This window comes from Rana temporaria, chromosome 8, assembly GCF_905171775.1.
Source record: "Rana temporaria chromosome 8, aRanTem1.1, whole genome shotgun sequence".
Taxonomy (NCBI): domain Eukaryota; kingdom Metazoa; phylum Chordata; class Amphibia; order Anura; family Ranidae; genus Rana; species Rana temporaria.
Window position 1 is genome coordinate 132,831,748 of NC_053496.1, and position 23,754 is coordinate 132,855,501.

The 23,754-nt window shown below is 37.6% G+C and overlaps 1 protein-coding gene across 1 annotated transcript in view; it reads left to right on the top strand.

The window, feature by feature from the left end:
- NRG3 (neuregulin 3) overlaps positions 1-23,754 on the top strand; it is a 1,094,068-nt gene that overhangs the window by 432,177 nt on the left and 638,137 nt on the right. Inside the window, exon 2 of the mRNA XM_040320723.1 lies at positions 2,282-2,411. Within this exon, the coding sequence (XP_040176657.1) occupies positions 2,282-2,411 (130 nt within the window). The remainder of the gene's footprint in view (positions 1-2,281; positions 2,412-23,754) is intronic.

A 23,754-nucleotide genomic window follows, 5' to 3' on the forward strand; every position in this document is an offset into this window, starting at 1 on the left:
TGATGACAGTGTACTAATGGGCACTGATGAGATTGTACTGATAAAGCTGCACTGATGGGCACTGATAGGCTGTACTGATGGACACTGATTGGCTGCACTGATGGGATGCACTTGTGGACACTGATAGGCTGCACTGATGGACACTTATGAGGGGCACTGATGGACATTGATGAGGCTGCACTGATGAAGTAGAAAGGATAGATACTGATGGGCAGTGGTAGGCTGCACTGGTGGGCACTAAGGAGGTGGCACTAATGGACATTAAACTGATGGGTTGCACTGATGGACCCTGATAGGCTGAACTGGTGAGCACTGATGAGGTGGTACTGATGGACATTGTTGAGGCTGCACTGATGAGGTGGCAGTGAGGGAAACTTAAGGGGCATTTATAGGCTGCACTGGTGGGCACTGATGAGGTGGCACTGATGGACACTGATGGGCGTACTGGTGGACACTGATGAGGCGGCGCACTACCCTAGCCCACCCCTATACAACCCTATCCCAGTGACATTAACTCAGTGACTTACACCATTGTCAATGTTTACGCCTCAAATACTCATCAGCTTCGTTTTTTCAATAGACTTATGAGGAAAATTATTTTGATGTGTGGCTACCTTAATGTTGTTCCGGACTTGGAGATGGATACTATGTCCAGGGCACACAGATCAAGCTTGTCCTTACAGGGGTCTATTTATAATGCTGAGCTATTTGTTGTGTAGAGATGCTTTCATTCAGGCGAAAGAGACTTTACTTTTTTTTCGGCCCCACACCGAATGTACACAAGGATCGACCTGTTCTTGACTGACCGTAACAAGCTGACTAGATCTATTTCAGTGTCTATTAATAACATAACTTGGTCTGATCATGCCTCTATAAACCTGTCTCTTAAGGACACTTTGTCTACAAACTCAGCTCCTGTGTGGAGGGCCAACTCGTTTTTGTTGCAACAGCCTGATACTAAACAAGCACCTCAAAGAGTATTTCGCTATAAATGACACGCCTGATCAAGACCAGTTCACTCTGTGGACTGCTCATAAAGCATATATACGAGGCATTCTTATTCAGTTGGGGGCTAGGATTAAAACCAGAATTCCCTACATCCTACATCCCTTGCATAACACTAAAATGTATCATCCTCAGGATGTAGCGGATGCCTTTAGTCATTACTATGGCACCCTCTATAACTTGAAAGAAGGACACTCACCAGCCCACTACATTGTTAATCAGTGAATTTTTTTAAAAAGTGTCTCTACCTCAATTGTCCCCACAACAAATTGAACTATTGAATTCGCCCTTCAATATTGTGGAAATTCAAAAAACTATAGACTCCCAACAAATCTCCGGGACCTGATGGTTTTGTAGGGGTATATTATCAGGAGTATAAATCAATTCTGTCGCCGTATCTTGGCAAAGTGTTCAAAAAATCTGCTGCCTCTTCGTCCTTCCCATCAGAGATGCTTGATGCATTGATTGTGACCTTGCCCAAGCCAGGGAAGATTCCTAACACTCCTTACTTTGCCAAATGCCAAGCAGCTGTTTTGTGTTTGAGGTATAATGTTATTTTTTTTTCTCTGCAATGGTGTATTTGAAACTAGGCAGACTTACAGTCTTTTACAGAAGTTTGAGAGGGTTATGTTATATAACTGTTGTAGTAACCTAACTTTGCAGACTTCCGGTGCTTTTGCAATTTTACAGAAAAAAAATCATAGCCATACCAAATAAAAAAATACATTTTTTGGACATAATTACAGTGGGCAAAATGTGCCTCTATGACAGAGCCCATGACATGAAATGATTCAAGTATAACTGCTACTCCTTGGTTACCAACTGTGTTGTATTATTCACATTACCGTATATATCATACAGAATAAAAGAGCCATTTTCTTTCTTTTGCATTTTTTTCCATTCTGTTATCTACTCTTTGAGCTATTCAAGGGCTCATTGCAAAAGCCCCCTTAAGGTAGAAAATGTAAAGTGTGTGCATATTATAGTTATCTGTGTTGGATTGGGAAGTACATTTTCTCATATCAAATGCCTGTGCTAGACCATCTAAGCTGTATGATGTGAGCATTCATATTTAGTTGTGTTACTTTTGGTAATATTAGACATAGCTCTTTAATGGACATTTGACTTTTAATACCATTTTTTAACATCTGCAATATACTGTTTAACACTGATTCATTGATTACCCAGCCATTAGAAGTACGTGTTTAATGTTACATTTCCATATTTGTGAATACTTTATATAATGCTATATGTTCTTTTTTTCTTTTCATTCCAGATACTACCACCTATTTCACAGAGCGATCTGAGCACTTTAAACCTTGTAAAGATAAGGACCTTGCCTACTGCTTGAATGATGGTGAATGTTTTGTGATTGAAACCTTAACAGCATCTCATAAACATTGCCGGTAAGTGAATGAAGTGCCTTTAAATAATTCACAATGATTCCTATGGTTTGCGAATGAGAAAAACATGTCCGATATAGATTTTTTTTTCTTGCTAAGTAAACCTTACTTAGCTGTTTATTTCATTCTTATTGTATACTAAATGGAAAAATTGCAGTGAAAAGTGGAATATATCAATCAGGATGTATCTTGGGCCACTTAAAGACAGAGACCCAGGGTAATGATAAAGAATAAGTCATGAGATATCATTTTAACTGTGTAAAAGGAACAAATTAAGGCTATCATTATGCTTTTTATTTGTTTAATAAAGAGATCTTTAGAATGTTCAATGTGAAATAAAATGCTGCATAAAATAGGGGTCCACTTTCTCCACAAGACAACAAATAGTTCATACATTAGCATTTGATGGATGTAGGGGTGGCCACCAGGACAGTATTTTTTCTGCCTGTTATTAATAGGAAAAGGGTCATCAGGCTGGTATTTTTTTTTTCCTAGAAAAGGTGACAGCTAGCTGGGTGCCATTACTATAAGTCTTACTGTAGGTTTTGTTTTTCCTTTTTTAAAACACGCCTGGATGTAAGTAATCCTTGATATTTCTGCTTTTGAGCTCACCACTAATGGTTGTCAGTGAATTTACATCTTTCTTTGTTTCTTTTCATCAATTGGATTTGTGTAATTACTTTATCTGAAAGACTTAAAGTAATGGCTGAAAAAGTCACCAAAATCAAAAAAATCTAAAAATAAATTTAACACAAGACTCTTCTTAAAGAGCCAATCAGTTTTTTAAGTTCTTTGTGGTTATGCAGTTTGGTATACTTTATAAAGGTAAATTGTATTGTACTTATAATGCAAATGTATTGTCTTTTTGTTTTATGGTTTTGAACTTTCGCATGCAATTAAAAATATGATGATAATGAACAAGAGAAAGTTGTGGTTTATACAAATTAAAACCTGATTTAACACTACATATTGATTACCAGTGAATCCTCAAACACATTATAAAGATCACTAACATTTTAAGCTGATGTTGTGGAATGAACTTATATAGTATACGATACTCTTCTGAATAATATGCAGTATACAAATGTCTTTTATTTGTGCTTTGCACTGTTGACTTCATTGGCAAGAGGTTAAATTGTCCTCCAGGCTACATATCAAGCTGCATTTGGCTACAAGTAGCGCATTGTAAAGAGCAGCCTTGCAGAGACAAGAGAACCCGTTCTGCGTGATGTGCATTTATATTACAAAAAAAGTAACTGAAACTAAACATGTATTAGAGTGTTTGCTGCATACACTCCCTCTTTCTCTCCAGTGATCACTATTTCATCTTCTCCATCCAGCATGTCAAGGATTTAAAGGCCATCATGATTTCCAGCCTCAGGCACTTGATGCTCTTAATACAGTTTGTGTGTGTCTGAGCAGTGGGCTCTGTATGGAAACTTTCCTAAACAATTCTACACTTGGAAAGCTTTACCACTCTGTAACTGTATCATGGTTTCATCAAAAGCTGAATTACTAGTTATAATCAATTATTCATAATTCAGAACCTCTCAAACTCTTTTGTAACAACAGACAGTGAAACCAATTATGCAGTTATGAAAAATCAGTGCATAGATTATGAGCATTCATACTATAACTTAAATAATAATAAAGTGTTAGATGCTTTGGCAAAGAAAGGGATGGAGCAATAGCATTTACAGGGGGCAGAAAGAATGTTGCTCCTGATAAGGGTTTTGGAGTTAATTAAGAAGAGGAAAAACATGAGAAAAGCTGAAATAATTATGAAGATATGATGAACCTTCGTTGATGCCTGTTCAGCATTATTTTCTTTCACAGTGTACAGATGCTATTGCTTCATTATACAGAAAGTATGTTGGCTAGAGGTTTCTAATTAATTTTGCCATATCGTTTACCACACACACACCAATGTGGCACACCAGGCATGAAAAAAAAGATTCCTCATAGCAAAATACTTGTAAGCATGTTTCCCCTATTTTAATGGGCCTAATTTTAATGGGCACTAAATTCTTCTGTGCCTCCCTTTAGTGTCCCTACAAAAATGGTTGCTCAGGCTTAAAATTGTAGCTAGGTTTTTTCTTTTTTTTTTTTATAGAAGTTTTTCTTTATTTAGTGGGATAAAGAAAAAACATTTGAAAGCATATTTGCAGACACAGCCACTGCGATAAATATAGGTATATAGAAATATGATTGTTTAAAATAGATTAAATGTAATGTAATGTAAATAACAGGACAATAAACATACGGTCGCTTGAGACATGAATCTGGTGTATCTGGCGTCTGATGAAAGCTATGTATATTTTGTCCTGAAAGTTGCATAGCTTAACTGCTAAGTCTCTGTTCTCTCTGATCTATCAGAGACTGTCAGGTTATGCTACGTACAGTCATTGTCATGGTCTTAAAAATTGCTAGGTTGTATTGTGAGAATCATGAAAATGGGAAGGGGAAAGTATGAAGGGATCAACGGGAGTGGCTGGGAATATTTTATGGATGGGTGAAGGAGGGCTATCTGAGTGTCTTGTATCGTGAGGGTGGGAAAAAGGCGGGGTCAAGAATTTAACCCTCCTCTCCCGCCGCAACTTTTGAGTGTGTTTAAAAGTCATGAATTGCTTGTATTTGTCTGTTGTGACAAAGTGTAACCTGCAGAACCAGATTTTGCCAAATTTAGAAGGGGTGTCTTTCACTTGGTGTGTAAGGTCCTCCATTTCTGCAGTTTTTTGTATACGCTTAAGCCAGTCAGCCACATACAGTGGTTCTGGATAATGTCATTTAGCTGGTATGCCCATATTTGCTGCATTTACCATGTGCATGGCAAGTGAGCAAAGGTAGGCAGTTTTTGGAATCGAAGAGTGGTGTAAACAAAAACTGCACTAGTTAAATTTGAGAGTATAAGTGGTAATTTGGTTTGTGAGTCGGTGAACCTCTTTCCAGACGGGTTGCATTTTGAGACATGTCCACCAAATGTGTAGAAGTGATCACATCTCCAGAATTGTGTGGAGAGTGATAGAAAGATTGCATGTAACCTGAGGGGGGTCCTGTACCATCTTGAAAATATTTTGAAAGTGTTCTCTTTGGCATACACATTAACAGATCCCTTGTGGATACATCTATACAGTATATATTCTCCCACTCTTGATCCAATAGATCAATAGAGAGTCCTTTTTTCCCATTTTTTATTTGCCAGGTCCCATTTGGGGTCGTGTTCCGCAAATAATAGAGCATATGTGTCAGAAATTAGGTGAATTTGAGGTTCTGTTTTCAGGCACATTGATTCAAAAGGGGTTTTCTGTCTGGACCAGTTGGGTCCAGACAGAATGTGTCGAATCTGTACATATATGTACAAAATGGGAATGTATGATTTGTCATCCGGGAGGCTAGCTTAGATTGTGTGAGAAGGTGGCCTCTCTCATAGAATTTCTCCACTCAGATGGTTGAGTGGGGCCACAAGTCTGTGAGAATGGATTTAGAGACTCCTGGTGGGAAATCTGGTTTGTGTCGGAGTGGAGTCATAGGGAGTAGGGTTGAAGATAATTTGTGTTTCCGGCAGGCTTCCTGGACATTGGTTAGTGTTGGGTGAATTAGTGGGTGGGCTTTGCTAGTCAAAGGAGTATGTCTGGGTGCTATCCAGGGGAGTTGAGATAGCAGAGAAGGGGGCATAGCGTGTTCTAGCTGAATCCAAGCATTTACCCTAAAGTGGATGTTCAATTATCCTTGCCAAATGGTAGGCTTTATCATATTTCTGGAGGTCTGGGAGACCTATGCCTCCTTGAAATTTAGGAACTGTTAGTCTAGACTAACTCAGTCTTGGCCATGCCCTGCCCCATATGAAGTCCATACAGGCCTTCTGGTGCGCTGAGAAGAAGATAGATGAACGTTTTATCAGAATGGTTTGTATGAAGTATCTAGGTAAAATGTTAATTTTAATAATTGCAGCCCTGCTGAACTAAGAGAAGAGACCAGTAGACCATGACATCAAGTTGTGTTTTATGGTTTGCAATAGCGGTAGGTAGTTTTTTGAGTATATGTCTGCAAGGGAGGAGGGTAACTGAATGCCAAGGTACGTAATTATGTGTTTGTCCCATTTAAATGGGAAATTAGATGGACATTGTCAACATGTGTCCATAGGTATTGTGACCTTCAGGGTGTGGGATTTTGAAAAATGTATTTGTAGGTTGGTTAAAGAATTGAAAGTCTCTAAGTCTTTGAGTAAGTTTGGGATCGTGGTCTGTGGTTCAGTGAGATAGAGAAGGATATTGTCTGCGAAATGCTGCTTATTTGTGAGTGTGGTGAGATATTTCAATTCCTTTGATATCAGGGTTTGCTCTGAGGCATTGGAGAAGTAGTTCAAGGGTAAGGACAAAGATCAAGGAGGATAGGGGGCACCCTTGGTGTGTTCCATGTGATATTGAGAAGGCATTCGATAAGTGCCTGTTTAGTAGAGTAGAGAGTAAGTAGAAGGTTTAGCATGCGATGAAGGAGACCAATGGCCTTTAAAACTTCCGTCATGTAGTCCCAGGCCACTCTATCAGATGCCTTCTGTCTGTTAAGGGAAAGTAGAAACCCTGGGTGGTGATTAGTTGTAAGCCAATGATGAATGTTGATAACTTAAAGTGTGTTATCCCTTGCCTCCCTGCCTGGTATAAAGCCCACTTGGTCAAGAGAGATGAGCTGAGCAAGCAAGGGGAGTAGTCGATTGGCTAATATTTTAGCAAACCATTTTAGGTCCACGTTTAATAGTGAGATCGGTCTATAGTTGCTGACCAAAGAGGGATCCTTCCCTGATTTTGGGATTACTGTGATATGTGCTGTTAATAGGTACTGAGGGGGTACAGACAGAGATGTATCAGAGCATCTCCCAGCGCCCACGTGACTCCTCGGCTCTCTCCTCCTCTCTCTTTCTTCTCCTGGCTGACCTCAGTGGGAGTAGCTGTTAGACTGGCAGAGGAAAAAGCCGGAGAGTCATGTGAGCGACAGTAGATGCTCTGATATAAAGCAGAAACCAGATTTTTTTTTAAATAAAGGACATACAGTGGGGCACATGTTATTATCTAACAGAGTGGATTGTAGAGGCATGACAAGTGGCTTTACAACAACTTTAAGTCACTCTTGGTACGAATATTTCTTCCAGTTATGTCGATACACTTTTTGTACACATATTCTGTACAGCACATAGTTGTGATTGAAAAAGGCTACAGCTGTAAGAAAAGGGACTCATTATAGCGTTACATACCTTTCGATGATAAAATAAAAGTTCAACATTATATTAGTTTTACTCTATTGTTAAAAAGTGTAATCTTCTCTTTTCCCTTTTCACCAAATGTCATGCCTCATTTTTTGATTACAACAATTATATAACTAGGATTAGGACAAAACACACCATGCTTGTTGTGAAGAGTGCCAAGACTTGAATGGTTGCTTGTTATTCATTATACTCCTTTTCATAACTCCTTGGGGACTCAACATTTCCATTACCTCCCAAAACAGTATTTTAATACAGATTAGGTGAGACAGGAGATTTGGTAAAAAAAAATTCTGCATCAAATATTCAGTCTTTAAAATAGGCATGGCCACAGAGGGTGGAAAATATGAATTTTAAAGAGGCAATGCAAATATATATGACAACTTAAATAAATTATGGATGGTGGAGATGAGGGAATTCATTTTTCCTAGGTACTTATAAGGTAACATAATCATAATCAAGATATAATCATGTTTTGTTTTATATATCTGCTTGGTATTTTTACATATTTCGAATTATTTGCATCATCAGCAATTGGGTATGACCAGATGAAGTAATTTACAGTAGTTTTTCCTATGGGTCCATATTTGATTTACAATAGACTGGTAACAGAACAAGACCCTAGGCGGTGTTGTCTGAAGGGAGCTCACCAAGCTACAGCACAAAGAAAGTTAATGCAGGACTTCTGCTCTTCCGGATATCATAACAAATACAAGGCTTGTTTTTGCTATGATTCTATGATTAAAGTTTAATGCCAAAAAAAACAAAAACATATTCTTGTAGGCATCAACTCCAAACATTCATCTTTACTGGCGGTGCGTTCACTGTTGGGTATACTGATACCTTTGAGCAGCCACAGCTGAGTACTATTCACTCTAAAATGAATAGAGCTTAATGCAAACAAACAGAGATGCCCCACAATCAATAGACTCTTCCATGTTTAATTAAGAATATTCAGTAATGTTATGCCTCACCTCTTGGAAAATTGTGTAAGCTAAAGCACCTTTAAATACAGTTTAAGTGAAATAATATGGACAATGTAATTTTTTATCTTAAAATCTATTAATATTTCCTGACCTGAAGCTTTTTTCACAATTTCCATCCTAGGAAAGAAGAATTGCTATTTAGATAAAAAGTCTATGTAATGTCCGCATTATATTGTCCACATAAATGTTTCCCAGAGATGTAAGCTGCAGTACTAGGAATACCTTTATATTTCACTCCAGCACAGCTTATTATTATGGCTGCTCAGCCACAGCCTTTACTCTTCTCTGTCTGCATCGTTGACCTTCCCCTTAGCAATGTCTATGATCAAACAGTAATCGCAGAAACACAGAGCACCTCATTTTGTATTCTGTGAGTCGTCTTTTGACTGAGAACTTTAAAGCTGCAGTGATGAGTAATATAAAACCATCAGTGGTGAGTTAAGTTTTGCTCTTCTGGCCGGTCGTACAAGTTTATCAGAAGCGATGGTTCATTGCATCCAGTCTCATGTTTCTCTTTGTGAAAAGCTCTTAACAGTATTGTCTGAATTACTGTGCAGTAGGCTGATAAAATGCCATTAATCATCTGATTCAACAGAAAAACTGAATTGCATTTTATTTGTCTTTATGAAAAAAATGGTTTACAATATGTCCCTTTTGGCAGGTCAGTAATGCTGTTTACCTTGTTTATTTAGTCCGATGTTGACAGCTGCTGGCTAGAGCTCCTTATTAATGTTTTAACCCCTCCAGCCACTAGAGGGGAATATCACATTCAAAGTACTTGTTTATGGTAGGTGTCGAACACTAGATAAGATTTAATGCAACAGAGCTTTATTTTCTAAAACTCTCCTTTGGGACAGCGGCAGGTGGCTGTGCTTCTTCTTCACTAGCAGAGAAGCATATCGTAAAAGCTCTATTTTCAGATAAAACACCTTTCATGCCCCTGTCATTTACTCAGACTGCTTTTTTTTTATATACATGTGAATCATTTAAAATATATTCTGTGATTGTGGGGCAATAACAATTATATTGTCAAAATAAGAAACAGCTGCATCTCACATGGGCTCCAAGTAAAGTTTATTGGAATATGAATATATCCAAAATGATACATGGGGATACCGGAAGTGGTCAAGGAAGACACCAGAAATGTGCTTAATCATTACTGGTAATGATTAAGCACATTTCTGTTGTGTGAAACACGTCTACATTGACCACTGCTGGTGTCCTTCGGTGTCATTTTGGATATTTTCATATTCCAATAAACTTTACTTGGAACCCACGTGAAGTGCAGTCATTTCTTACTTTGACAATTTACCATGGAGTGGAGCCAGGGCTATGTGTGTGTTCCAGTGTGTGCACCAGTTACACGGTGAGTTATTTTCATTTGAACATATTATTTCGTACGGAGGCATATGTATGTAAGGGTCAAGAGCAGATATTTGCTTAAATGACATATATATTTGCCTGATATTCAACATGGATTTATAATAAAGAATAACATTATTAACCTAGTCAAATGAGTAAAATAATAAGTTCCTCTTCCATGTGATTTTGATTATAAATGGTAAATGTATATACATTTGGAAACTCAGTGTATTACATTCTCAGTGGGATCATGCCCCATTATACCAAATACTGTATATAAGTGCATTTAAACCGAGGGAGGTTATGAAAATACATATTATGAAACATTAGTTATAATGCAAAAATATGTAAAATGAATGTAAACTTTTTGTTCTTTGGTTTTGGGACTCACTGTAATAATAATAATGTTTTAAGGAATAGGGCCTGCGGCAGGAAATTAAATCTGTCCCAGATGCTTAGTGGCCCTAACTCAAGCAGCTTAGTTGCCATTACACACTGTCAATTTAACTTAACTATGGATCCTGCACATCAGCTTCTTTAGATTAGAGTTTGATATTGTAAAAAAAAAAAAAAAATGCATTCAAGTGTTGCAGTTGCTCTCAAGCAGAGAAACAATTAGCACATGCACTTAGTCTGATATAAGCTTACTGGTGATTTTTTATCTTGTAAAGAAAAAGTGGCTTTGTGGTATTACAAATTACCATGCCATCTTTGTTTATTCCTTTCTAGCATTGTGTTTTTTTCCTTATGTTCTCAACACAGAGGGTGGTGATTTAGTTCTTGCCATCGTTAATGATCTGTAGATACCCTGGATCCATTGCTGCTCAGCAACTGCTGTCAAGTTGTTACTTCATGTAGAGAGTTTAGTTTTGGGTTTAATATAGATCTGCAAAGTTACTGTTTTTTCTGATTCCATCCAAATTGTATCCTGCAATGAACCTTGATGAGGGAAGGGGGGCTGGATGTTTCTTCAACATGCATTGGCTGTTTTTATATGATTTTTACCTTATTTTTACCTGCAATTAAAAATGATATTGGACTATTTTATCTGGTTTTGGTCTGGTGCTCCTTTCTGTATTTCTATAGTGTGAGCTACTGTTGAGTGTTGGAATGGGTGTACTGTTGAAGTTTTCCTTCATCCGACTACATGTGCAAGTCTACAAATTCCCATAGCCTTTTTGATTATGTTGTTCTAGATACCCTAGATGACTCTTTAGCGTGAAATGCTCATGGGCTTTTGGAGGAAGATTTTAGGTGACATTGATAACCTTATGTTTATGGGTTTAGTGTATGACCCCTGGCTGACACAATAATCCATTAAGCACATTACTACAACTATCTTAATAAATGATTCTAGCAGCATCTTTTTTGGACTCCCCTTCTATTTTCATTTAGCAATGGTAAAAAAAAAAAACAGCCTGGAGTACCCTAGAGGTACCCTAGAGCATTACTGTCTAACCCATTGCCATATGATATCTGTAGTTATTGTACCTTAAGACTTGGTACCAATTTTGATGTAACTAATATGGGTATCTTACAGTAAAATATAATGAAGACACCATTTTATTTTAAAGAATTCTAAAATTCTGTTTTTGTTAGGTATACATTTTGTTATAACTTTGATAAGAGTTTATGTGTAGAACTGTGTTTTTTCTGATAACTAGAAATATCACCAGGATGGTCACATTTCCATCATATCGTTTGGCAATGCATATAATTTACTTATAAACCAGTGGCTTTCAATACAAGAGCCCCTTTGATTGCCCTTGAGATAGAAATATTAAACACAGCATGTAGCCCTTGCAGCTGTGCTATATGTTGACAGTCCTCTTACATAGATCTCTATCGAAAGATGTACTTAAATAAAAAAAAATGAAAATCACTTACCTAACCATGGTTGTCTTTGCTGTTATATGAAAAAGCCCTGCAGCAAACTTACAAAAATAGACTTCTGAGATACTGTAAGGTAAATTTGAATTCTGAGATATCCTAGATCGCTAATCATAATACATAGATCACTCATTTCCATTTCCCCATATATATTTTGGGGACAGGCAATCACTGTTGTGAGTACACACCACTATGGTTGATTTAAGACAGGGGTGCCCAACCCATGGGCTGCGACCCACAACCTCAAACCAGGGAAGCACATACCTATGCTCTGGAATGGCAGGTCAGCAAGCCCAGATCCTGATTATCAGGTTGCCGACCCGCCATCCCAGAGCATCTAAGTGCATGGAGCCAGTGCCAGCAGCAGAGGCAGAGGGAGCAGGAGGCACATGAGCTGATGCTTCCTCTGTAGTGCCGGCTCTTGCCCCAGAATGAAAGATACCAAGTGCACTTTGCCTGGGAGCTTTCTAGCAGCCTGGAGAGCGATGCCAGCAAAAGCTGGAAGTGGAAAAGGTAAGTGTATTAAGCATCACATACACTGCACTTTTGCAATGGGCATATTAGCACTTATACAAAAAAGTTATTATGCTCCTTTTACACTGATCTGAAGGTGCAGTTCAGACGTGCACCACACTCTCAAGATATAATAGAAGTCTATGTCTCAGTGCAACTAACCCGCATAAAAACCACTGGTGCACTGCACTGCATCTGCTGTGCGGGTAAACCACAGCTCATCAGTGTGAAAGCAGCCTTATAGGGGGCTCAAGGTAGTAAAGACTCTTTAACATTTTGCTGTTCGGTTGGCAGTAAGAACCCTATAGTTCATTGTGGCATGCAACCGGTTACCAATTCGCTGAAGTGGCCCTCACTCTTCAAAAGATTGAGCACCCCTGACTTAAGATAAACGCCCCTAAGCAAAATGGGCAGCTTTCTGATCCTTTAAGAGCAGATTGACACCAATAGTGTACAATTTTTCCATACAATTTGCATACTATTTATTTTGCATACATGATAAGGGGAGTGTAGACATAGCACAAGTGCACACTAGAGTGTTGAGAAACCAATTCCAATTTCTTAGTGTGCTCAACACTTTTCTTATTTGGATTTCAGACACACGCTAGCTGTGCAAGTGCATATGTTTGGCATGCATCTCTAAAAGTGTGTTCTGCAGCTATGAATTTAAAGCTGAATGCAAGGTAAACATATTTTAAAAATGAAATACATTTTAGAGAGTGGGTTTACCTGAGAAAGGATTTTCATTTCTGACCACCCTAGGCAGGATTTACAGTATATAGTCTTATCACACAGCACAACCAGGCAGATAACACCACCTTTTTTGAAAAAATGGGAGGCTCCATTCACACCTGAGCATAGCAATATACTGGTGTTTTTTGGGCATTTTTTTAAGTGTCTTTGCATCTTTATACAAGCATTTTTAAAGCGTTTCAGAAGCATTTTACAGCTGCAGGCGTTTTTTGTTTATCCAATAGAAAACACTAGGGGGAGGAGAGGAAGGGGATATTAGGGGTGGAGAGCTGCTGTTTGAGAAGAAAATGAGCGACAAACGCTCATAAAACGCTCAAGTCGAGCATTTCTATTAATGTCTGTAAGGCCAAAAATGCTTGTAATCTGCCAATAATAAGTGTGTGTTCTTTTTTGAGTGACAGGCATTTTCCTTCAGGCAACAGAACACTCATATGTGAACAGGGGCTATTGAAATTAATGGGATTTGGCTCGTTGAGTGTTTTAGAGCTACAAGCTTCAAGCAGAAAAATTGCTTAGGTGGGAATTGGGCCTAAAGGAGTAGCAGCAGACTGATAAGGTTATTTGACTGCTCATTCCTCTTTTCAGCTTTCTTCTTTTCAACTCATTTACATGCTGCATACTTGATTTGCTGCTAGTATTACCTTATCTAAGTCTAGTGCTGTTGAAGAAGAGATTATCATAAGTTAAAGTAATACAAGGATTGTTTTTTCATTTTAAAATAAAAAACACATTATACTTACCTACTTTGTGCAATGTTTTTTTCACAGAGCAGCCCCAATTCTTCCCATTCTCAGGTCCCCCGCCAGCGTTCTTGTCCCCCTCCCTGCCAAGCACCTCCATAGCAAGCTGCATGCTATGGGGGCACCTGTGCATGCTCGCACTTGCCCCCTGATCTGTGTGTCCATAAGACACACAGATCAGAGCTGGGCCCTGCTCCCCGTTCTCTCATCACTGGTTCTGAATGACACCAATGAGAAGCAAGAGAGTCAAGGGAGCCTTGGCTCTCTTGCACATCGCTAGGTTGAGATCGAGTTCAGGTATGTATTGGGGGTAGAGACTGTGAGGGACCCTGCATGCAGAAGGTTTTTTACCTTTCTGCATACAATCCAGTAAGGTAAAAGAAAACCTCCTGTCTTTACAACCACTTTGATACAAAGGTCAAACTAAAGTATTTGCATTAGCTGCAAAAATAAAAGCTGATTTTCAACTTTAGTTTATTATTTTGTGATATTATCCCAGATTTTTGACATATTGTTTACTTACTAAAGAAAAGTACTGAAGTGAAAATGTTTTACTTTTGCAAGGGAATGTCCCCTTAGCTCAGTGAATATGGTGAAAATTCACTTTGCAAAGAGTAGCCAATCAAATGCAAGAAAAAATTGAAAAAAAAATTGTGCCTACACACAATAGGATTATGGAAGCCAGCAGGTATTAACATCCATTGCAAAGTAAACATTTCTTCACAAAGCGAACAGCCTAAATGTGGATAAGGCATGCATTCCCTATACTGGAGATCTGTGCACCCACCTACGAAGTCTCAATGAACTTAGGGACATGGAAGACCCCACGGCTACTCTCTATAGTCCTTTTGTTTCATCTGAAGACCATGGCAATATTTTGTGTACATGAATGCATATCTACAAGTCTCGCAACCTGGACCTTTTACTGCGAGGCTCCAGATGAGAGAACTTGAGTTTCCTTTTTGTTTCTCTTTATTCTTCCCATGGTTTGGGGACTTTGTCCGTGTTTTTCCAACCTGTGTTTTCTACCTTCCTGTTGTCCCTGCCCATCCCCTCCCATTTCCCGCTCTCCCTCTCTTGTCTCATCTTTATGTACACCATAGTTATTTTTTGCAGTGTTAATGTGTCTAAAGTTTATGCTCCCTTTTTGGGCTTCATTGTCCACTGGGGCACTTTCTCTGACCCTAGTATCTTCTTTTATTTTTTAATGTTTTTACTTCATAGTTACATTGTCAGTTGTGGGTTCCTCTGTGTAGGTTCTGATGATGTCTCTGCTATATGTTTACCCATATAAGGGTACCATAAAGGTATTACAAAAAAATTCTGGCACAAGAAAAAAAGAAACTCCAGGCAATCCTGCCCTTTTATTTACTAACTTGCACCATGCAGTATAAAACGTTTTTCCTTTAGATATACTATAAATGATAAATGTGATCTAGCTTTAGAACGTTGATATTCCCAAAAAAGCTTCAACAATACCTGGCATTTTGAATGAGTCTTGCTCATTTTTGGCTCAACACAGGATGCAAAATTCATGAAACAATTACCATTCACAGTCAGAATGGCAATTAAACTAGCATTGAAGATTTAAGCATGTGTGAGGAATCTCATGAAAACATATCCAGCTTGTGATACCAAGTGCTGCCTTGTGTGTCTACAGCTTTCAGTTTGTTCCCCTGTTGATGAGAAGCTCTCAATGCCGTTTCAGGACAGAGACAAAGTGCAGGCTTCACTGCTGATGAAACAGGAAGGGATTCAGAAAATTAAACTGTTTGGTAAACAAAATTATCCAGAGGGAAATTGTTCAAGAAATGTCTTCCACAGTATGTGAAAACTGGAAGGGGAGGTAGTCCTGTTATGTAGAGAACTAATCAGAGTTCATATTAAGTTTAATACCTGTGAGGTTCCACATACAGAGAGCTGAACATGTATTATAATTAAAATATACAGCTGTTTCATTTATCACTTGACTTGGATGCTTGTAATGCGGAAAGAGAGACCAGCTTAGCTTGTGAGCTTAGTTCTTGCATCATGCTAGATGGAAATAATCTGTCAGTGCTCTGTAGTTATTGCGCAAGGACCTCCATTTTTTTATTTATTCAGTATATTTTTTCTGGCACAACTATTACATGATCAGTAGAATCTGCTGGATGAAGTGCCATTTATCCCATATAAAAAATAAAATACAATGTTTAACATTCATTCATCTAAAAATGGGCATGGTCAGACATACAACTGGCAAAATCTAATCTAACCCAAAAATGAGCTCAGGTATCTATATCTATAAATAGTGCCCATTTCCTTGTTGACTTCTGATATCCAAACAACTATTAAAGGGAGTGAATTATATAGTGTTTTCAGCAAAGTAAACATTAAAAGCTAGGTTCACCTTCTCCACAAAATAGCAGTCAAAAAACCCTAGTAGAAAACTGCACCTTTGTAAGGCCATGACACATGATAGGTTAACCAGAGCACAGCGGTCTGATGGAACGTTTTCATCGGTCCAAACCGATCGTGTGTAGGCCCCAACCTTAGGTTAAAAAAAGCCAACTTGCTTTAAAATTAACCTATGGATTCCTAACCGATGGGAAAAAAAAACGATCGTTAGTAGGCACGTCCATCGGTTAAAAATCCATGCATGCATTGAACTTCGTTTTTTTTCAGCACGTCGTTGTGTTTTATGTCACCGCGTTCTGACACGATCATTTTTTTAACTGATGGTGTGTAGGCACGACGGACCGTCAGTCAGCTTCATAGGTCCTTCAGACCGTTGTCCTCTGCTTAACCTATCGTGTGTATGAGGCCTAAAACATTCATTGGTTTTATTGTCATAACTGTAGGCCATTTGCCCCCTGCCCACATTGGAAGCCTTAAAAAAACTTGTTTTCAATTTATCTTTATTATACATTTTCTATCCTTTCTTTGATACATTTTTTATTTAATTTTTTTAACATTTAACCAAGATTCTGTTACATTTTTTATCTATACCTATTTATTATTTGATATACACAATCCTGATCAATCTGTAGAAAACCTCTGTATCATTAAAACAATATATACAACATCCACCCAACTTCCATTACCATTCAACCTCATGCCTCCCATATATCCCCCAAAAAAATAAAGAAATACCCACTTCCCCTATTATTTCACTTTCCTCATTCCTAATCCTACTGTTTTTCCTTCTCCTTTATAATTCCCCCTTTATATTTTCCCAGTTTTCAATTCATAAGTATTCTTTCATTCCTTTTAAAAACCTAAATTCATCCAATTTTTGCCATATTACTGGCATTTGACTGTTAATATATTCATCTACTCGTATTTGTTTTTCCATATATTGTATTTCGTTAATTTCACATATTCAATCTTCAATTTTTGGGCTCTTATTTTCTCTCCATTTACATGCTATTATTGTTCTAGCTGCAGATGTCATATGGTGAAAAGTATATTTCTTAATGTTCTGGCATTAGAGATAATAGTGAGGTATCCAAATTTAGACTCCTCTCTATTCCCGTTACCTTCTGATATATTTCGTAAACTATTTTCCAGAACTTTCTCACCATGGGACATTAATACCATATGTGTTCTGTAGTTCCTCTTTCGGTTTTACATCTCCAACATATTTCTGTTTGTCCATTATTTATTTTATTTAGTGCTACCGGGCTCCAATACCATCTCATTGCTATTTTATAATTCTGTTCTTGATATTTTTTTTTGCTATAGATGTATTATGAATTATTTGGTTAAAACTTGGTTAGCAATCCTCATGCCGTGGCTTGTTCCTAGGATGTGAAAACCGTTGGTTTTCTCTCCTACAATGCTGGGACTGAGCATCAAATGGATTCCACATCCTGGCAACAAGCCAGGACATAGGGATTACTAAAAATAACAATTTTAGACAGGCTTCCTGGGGGCAGACAAGAAGCACAAGATTGAGACTATCATGGACTTTCATGGGGACCCAAGTGGCCTAAGGGTATGACAATAAAATAACATATTACAAAGTTGCAAAGTATTTAAGATATCCTGGGGTCCTTTGACTGCATAGGGTATTTTCTGGAAAGGTGAACTTAGTCTACCAGTGATGGAGGTTCAGAGACAGGAAGAGAGCAGGGCACTCCTGCAATGAGGATCTCTCCAGGATCCAGTTTCATGCATGATATGGGACATACTTCATTACAGGTAGGTAATGTGATTAAAGCTGTACAGAATAAAAATAAATAAAGAAAACCTGTATGTTCCTATACCTATGCAAGCTAACAGGCTCAGCACAAACTAATCATTTCCTGGTCTTACAATCCTGATACACAATGCTCTGTAGCTGTACAGTCAAATTCCTTAAACAAAAAAGCTAAATAAATAGATCAATCAACTAAAAAAGTTATAGTTTAATAAGTCTAATCCCAGCATGTTGGATAATTTGGATGACATTTGCATTTACTGCACACGTGTCAACATGTCAGTGAGCACAATATTAGAACATTTAACAATCCCAGACTGTGAAAATATCATCATCAAGCTGTTTTACGTCCATGAAAACTGGACACCAAAAACATATCTAAACATATTTATTTTATGGTAAAATATTTAGAGACAAAACAACAAACCTATAATAACACCAGAGTTATTCTGCTACATTTCTAAACATACATTTCAGACTTACAACATATCTGATACAGTTTTATTTGGAAGTCGGTGCCATTTATATTTTGGAGAGAATACCTAGGGCTGTGGAATGTACTTTATATTTTGCCAATTACCTAATGCATGTAATGCATGTGTGTGACAGCAAGGTGGGTGAGCCTTATCGCCCATGTGCCGCACATACTGTATACTTCCATGGTGCACCCCACTGTTCTTTGCTGGGAACATTTTCACTACATACTCTCAGCACACTGACCAATTTGTCACTGACAGCTCCCACTCACCACTTGCAATCAGAAACTGGTGGGAGAGGCTCATAATCAATCGACTGCAGTCACAATGTCACATGATCAAAAACTCAGTCTCTGCCTTTTATTGTTCAGAACCCCTAAGAGGGCAACAGGGGGCAGCAACAAAAGTTTTATTATATCTCTAGCTGAAGTGTGAATTTTTTTTCGAATAGTGGATAGTTAAAACCTCAGTAACTTTTCTTCTGTATGTGCCCCTTTGAGGAGACTTTTCCTCACTTTCTTGTTGCAAACACTCAACAGGAAGCCAATGGAAGCATATCAAACGCAAGGCAAATTCTCCTCTGACACAGATATCACCAGAACAGAAATACCCATTGGAAATGTTTACTTATCTTCTTTTGCAATGACAACTGTAACTTTTTGGATTTCAAGTCACTTTTTTTCCAGTAACAATAGTCACCACAACAAATAGAGAGGGTAAATCATTCCAACAGGGACACAGTAAATGTGAAATATAGCTTAACTATGAAATCTGCCACGAGCTGAATAGCCACCGCATCAAAAGTCTACTGGCTGGGCTACTACAATCTGCTTTTGCCTAAATTATTGATTGCTTTTTATAGGAATGAATGGAATAAAGCACTGATATAATGTTAAAGTTGGGCAACAATGACCAGTAACCCCACATTTACAGTTCATTAAAATTATCTCAAAATACTTAAAACAATGCCCTGTACACACGATAGGTTAGTCTGATGAAAACAGTCTGATGGATTTTTCCATCAGTTATCCGATGAAGCTGACTGATGATCAGTCGTGCCTACACACCATCAGTTAAAAAAACGATTGTGTCAGGACGCGGTGACGTAAAACATAACGACGTGCTGAAAAAAATGAAGTTCAATGCTTCCAAGCATGCGTCGACTTGATTCTGAGCATGCATGGATTTTTAACCGATGGACGTACCCACAGACGATCATTTTTTTTCTATAGGTTTTTTATCCATCAGATAATTTTAAAACAAGTTCCTATTTTTTAACCTATGGATAAATAACCGATGGAGCCCACACACAATCGGTTTGGTCTGATGAAAACGGTCCATCAGACCGTTTTCATCAGACTAACCTATCGTGTGTATGCAGCATAAGGGTTACTAACAACTATGATAATATAAAATAACTTTGTTCAATATTAAAAAAACATTCATTTTGAGAAGTTGTTTCATGTTGTTAGAGTATACTGTAGAAACGTTTTAATAAATATATTTTTTAATGTTTCAGAACAGTAGATGAAGATTTTGCATTGGCAGTTTCTATATGCAGGGCCAGTTCATTTTAGTTAGTCTCTAGTAACATAAATATATTTTGTAATTAACAGAACAATTACAAATGGTGGCTTTGTTTAAATTAGAATTCATGCTTATGTTTTCCCAATCTTGGACATATTTATGGCTGCCATTTCTGAGACATAATTCTAGAGCAGCGTGAATTAATTGAATACTTTTGATCCCCTTAATAATAATTAAATGAAAAAGGGAGTACCTACAACATATCTTTACACACAGTGCAGAGTACATTATTTATTATGCTATCCAATAGATAAGAAAAACATCAACTTACCAAAACTGTTTCAATAAAAAAGGGTTTACAAGCACATATAATGTTCTTTTCATTTGTAGACATTTGTAGCATCAATGCTTGTATGTATTTGAATACCAGCAGATTTTAAATTATATGAGTGATTACATCTCAGAAGGTCGGGCATCAAGCATAGGAGTTGTAGCTCAAATTAGTCCGTTTAAATTACACAGGACACCTATAGTCATAAGCCACCAGTCATACATTGGGAAATTAGGCTTAAAATATTCACCAATCTAATCATAAACACGCCCACCCACTCCATTCTACGAATACACAGTACACGGTAAGCTCAAGGAACAGCTTATCCAGATAATATACACAAATATTAACTAATTAAACAATGTGGAATTAGCCAAACAGGGCAAATCAGGTACACCTTAGTACTCCTATGCCATGGTCCAAATCTGATCCACTGGCAGGAAGTGGAGAAAAAGCAAGGAAAGACTATGGTTACATACTCGATTGAAGGAACAAGATTTGAAAGAGTTTTTACATGTTACCAACGCAATAAAATGTACTATTTACCTGGCAAAATAGTGAAACATGTGCCTTATAACTAAAGCATAGTAGGCACAGATATTACCTAGTTTTAAACCTATGCATGATTTATATTCTGTATGTTTTCCAAAGTAAGCATGTTTCTTAGTTTTCCATGCAAACATACAGGTGAAACTATGCCCTAATAGCGTGAAAATTTACATTTTTAGTGATTTCTGAGAAGCTGGGAAAAAAGTGCAATGGGATTTTTAAAATCCTGCTTTTAGAGAGCATGATTGTTAAATTAGAAGGAATGCTGATTGAATAACCCTTTGTCTTTGTTTCCCTACAATTTAGCTAAATGGGTAGGATAGGGCAGTGGCCATCAACCCTGTCCTCAGGGCCCACTAACAAGCCAGATTTTATGTATTAAAGTTATCTTGCAAACCTGGCCTGTTAGTGGGCCCTGAGGACAGGGTTGATGACCACTGGGATAGGGCATGCCAAGCCTGTATGAGTAAAAGCCTATGTGTGTCTATGGCTGCCTTTATTGGCATACCAAGGTACATTTTTCTATTATTTGATCTCTAGATTTATTTAGATTTATTTAGCAAAATGTAACTACCTAATAAAAAAGGAATGTAAATACTTTATATACAGTATATATATATATATATATATATATATATATATATATATATATATATATATATATATATATATATATATATATATATATATATATATATATATATTTTTTTATACATGCTAAAATAGGGATGATTGTTGTAGTGGTCTCTCTAAGCTTCTTTTTGCCTTGATTTGACACAAATTTCAATCATACAGTATTACATTTACTGAAGATGGTTAGTGTAAAGATACATGTCATTTACTGTTCCATTGGAAAATATACTTTACAATGCAGAATATAGTATAAGGGTAATAGCAGCTGTTAATATACTTTTATTGTAGAATAAATGTGCTAAAAGGCAATGAGTTCTGAGGACCTTTTTTAAAGCACATCCACTGGGAGTCACTGCTTTAGAAGGGGGGGCTGGTATATACTGTATCCCAACTTTCCTGTGCAGAAGGTAACAAGGTAACTAAGTGTTAATATATCAATGTCAAGTTGACATTTGGAAAACTGCAGCCCAGGTTAAAAAGAAATTCTGCTTTCACAAATTGGTATCTTAAGGATCCCATGAATAAAACACGATGACCTCTTGGTAACCACCACACAACTCTGAGGCCACTTCAACTGTAAATTCAATTTAAGATCACTAGGAAAGCTGAGCTTTTTCTCATGTTAGGATGCAGAGCGTGAAAACCAGACACTAATTTGCTTTTAAATCTTCTTGTCATTCACAAATAACAGTTTCTAAAACTTCCTTCAGTTCAGCTCTCAGCAGTTTATTTTAACAAAGTAAATACATTATTGTAATCCATTTTTTTCCAGTAAAAATCTTTACCTTTTTGTTATTATAAGTATCCTAGATGACATTGAAAAATGCCCAGGTACAACAATGTAAGCCTAATTCACAGTGTATATGTGATGTTCTTTGTACAAAGCACTAGCTTAAGGTTCAGGGTTTGCAAGCTTATGCATTTATGTATTCGTTATGTCTGAATAGAGAATAATATGATACAAAACAATACATGGCTGAATCGTATTCTTTAATTTTTGGACAGGGTTTAGGAGAGTGGTATGTACAACTAACAAAAGGTGACATTAAAAAATGTTCAGAATTTAGAGAGGGTTTTATTGTTCGCAATGTATTTGTAAAGACTGCCGAGTAGAGCATAGACAGTTCAATGCCAGGGCCTAAATCTTTTAATGTGTGAGCGTAAGCAGATAAAGAATACTAGCGTGGACTAGATCCATGCACAGTAATGAGAACAGTGTACTGAATGTAGTGTGCATTAAGTCATTGAATTCCATTGCTGACCCTAATAAACTGATATATTCTGCGGTACTATGGAGTTACACCATCCCTTGTTTATTTTTGTTTTGTTATAGTCTAACACAGGTGTCTCCAAACTTTTGAAACAAAGGACCAGTTTATTGTCCTTCAAACATTATGGGGATCAGACTGTGGACACTAGGAGTAGAAAATGCCCTAGCATCGGTAGGACTAAACAATGACATATGGTCAGAGGGAGTAAAAACATGATATCATTGCTGTCAGTGGGAGGAATAGTGTCTCATAATTTGTGTCAGTGGGAGGAATAGTGCCCCTTCATAAGTGTCAGTGAGAGGAATAGTGACCCATCATTGGTGTCAGTGGGAGGAATAGTGTCCCATCACTGGTGTCAGTGAGATGAATAATGCCCCATCACTGGTGTCAGTGGGAGGAATAGTGTCCCATCACTGGTGTCAGTGGGAGGAATAGTGTCCCATCACTGGTGTCAGTGGGAGGGTCAGCCATCTTTGTTACTAAGGTGGACGTGCACGAGTGTTTGGCATTTGTTTATGTTGTTACCATTTGATATACTGTAAATGTAAGTGCAATACTTTTTAATAAAGCGGAATCATTTTACAATACTTTACTATGTGGAGCCTTTATCTTGCGCTGTGACCTATTAACTGTGAGTGGAGATCTGTTGGATTTACTGCCAAGAAGCACCTGGGAGGCTGACGATGCACATCCTTATTGACTGATTGAGCAAACTTTGACCATTCGAAATAAGGAGGTCACCGGCGTTCTGAGAGACTCTCTGGTGTTGAAATTCCCACGGGTGTCGGATATCCCTGTACTTCCCATGGTGTGTAATTATTGGACTTTTTCATGGACTTCATCTTCACAGATTTTGATTAATGTATATTATTGAAACA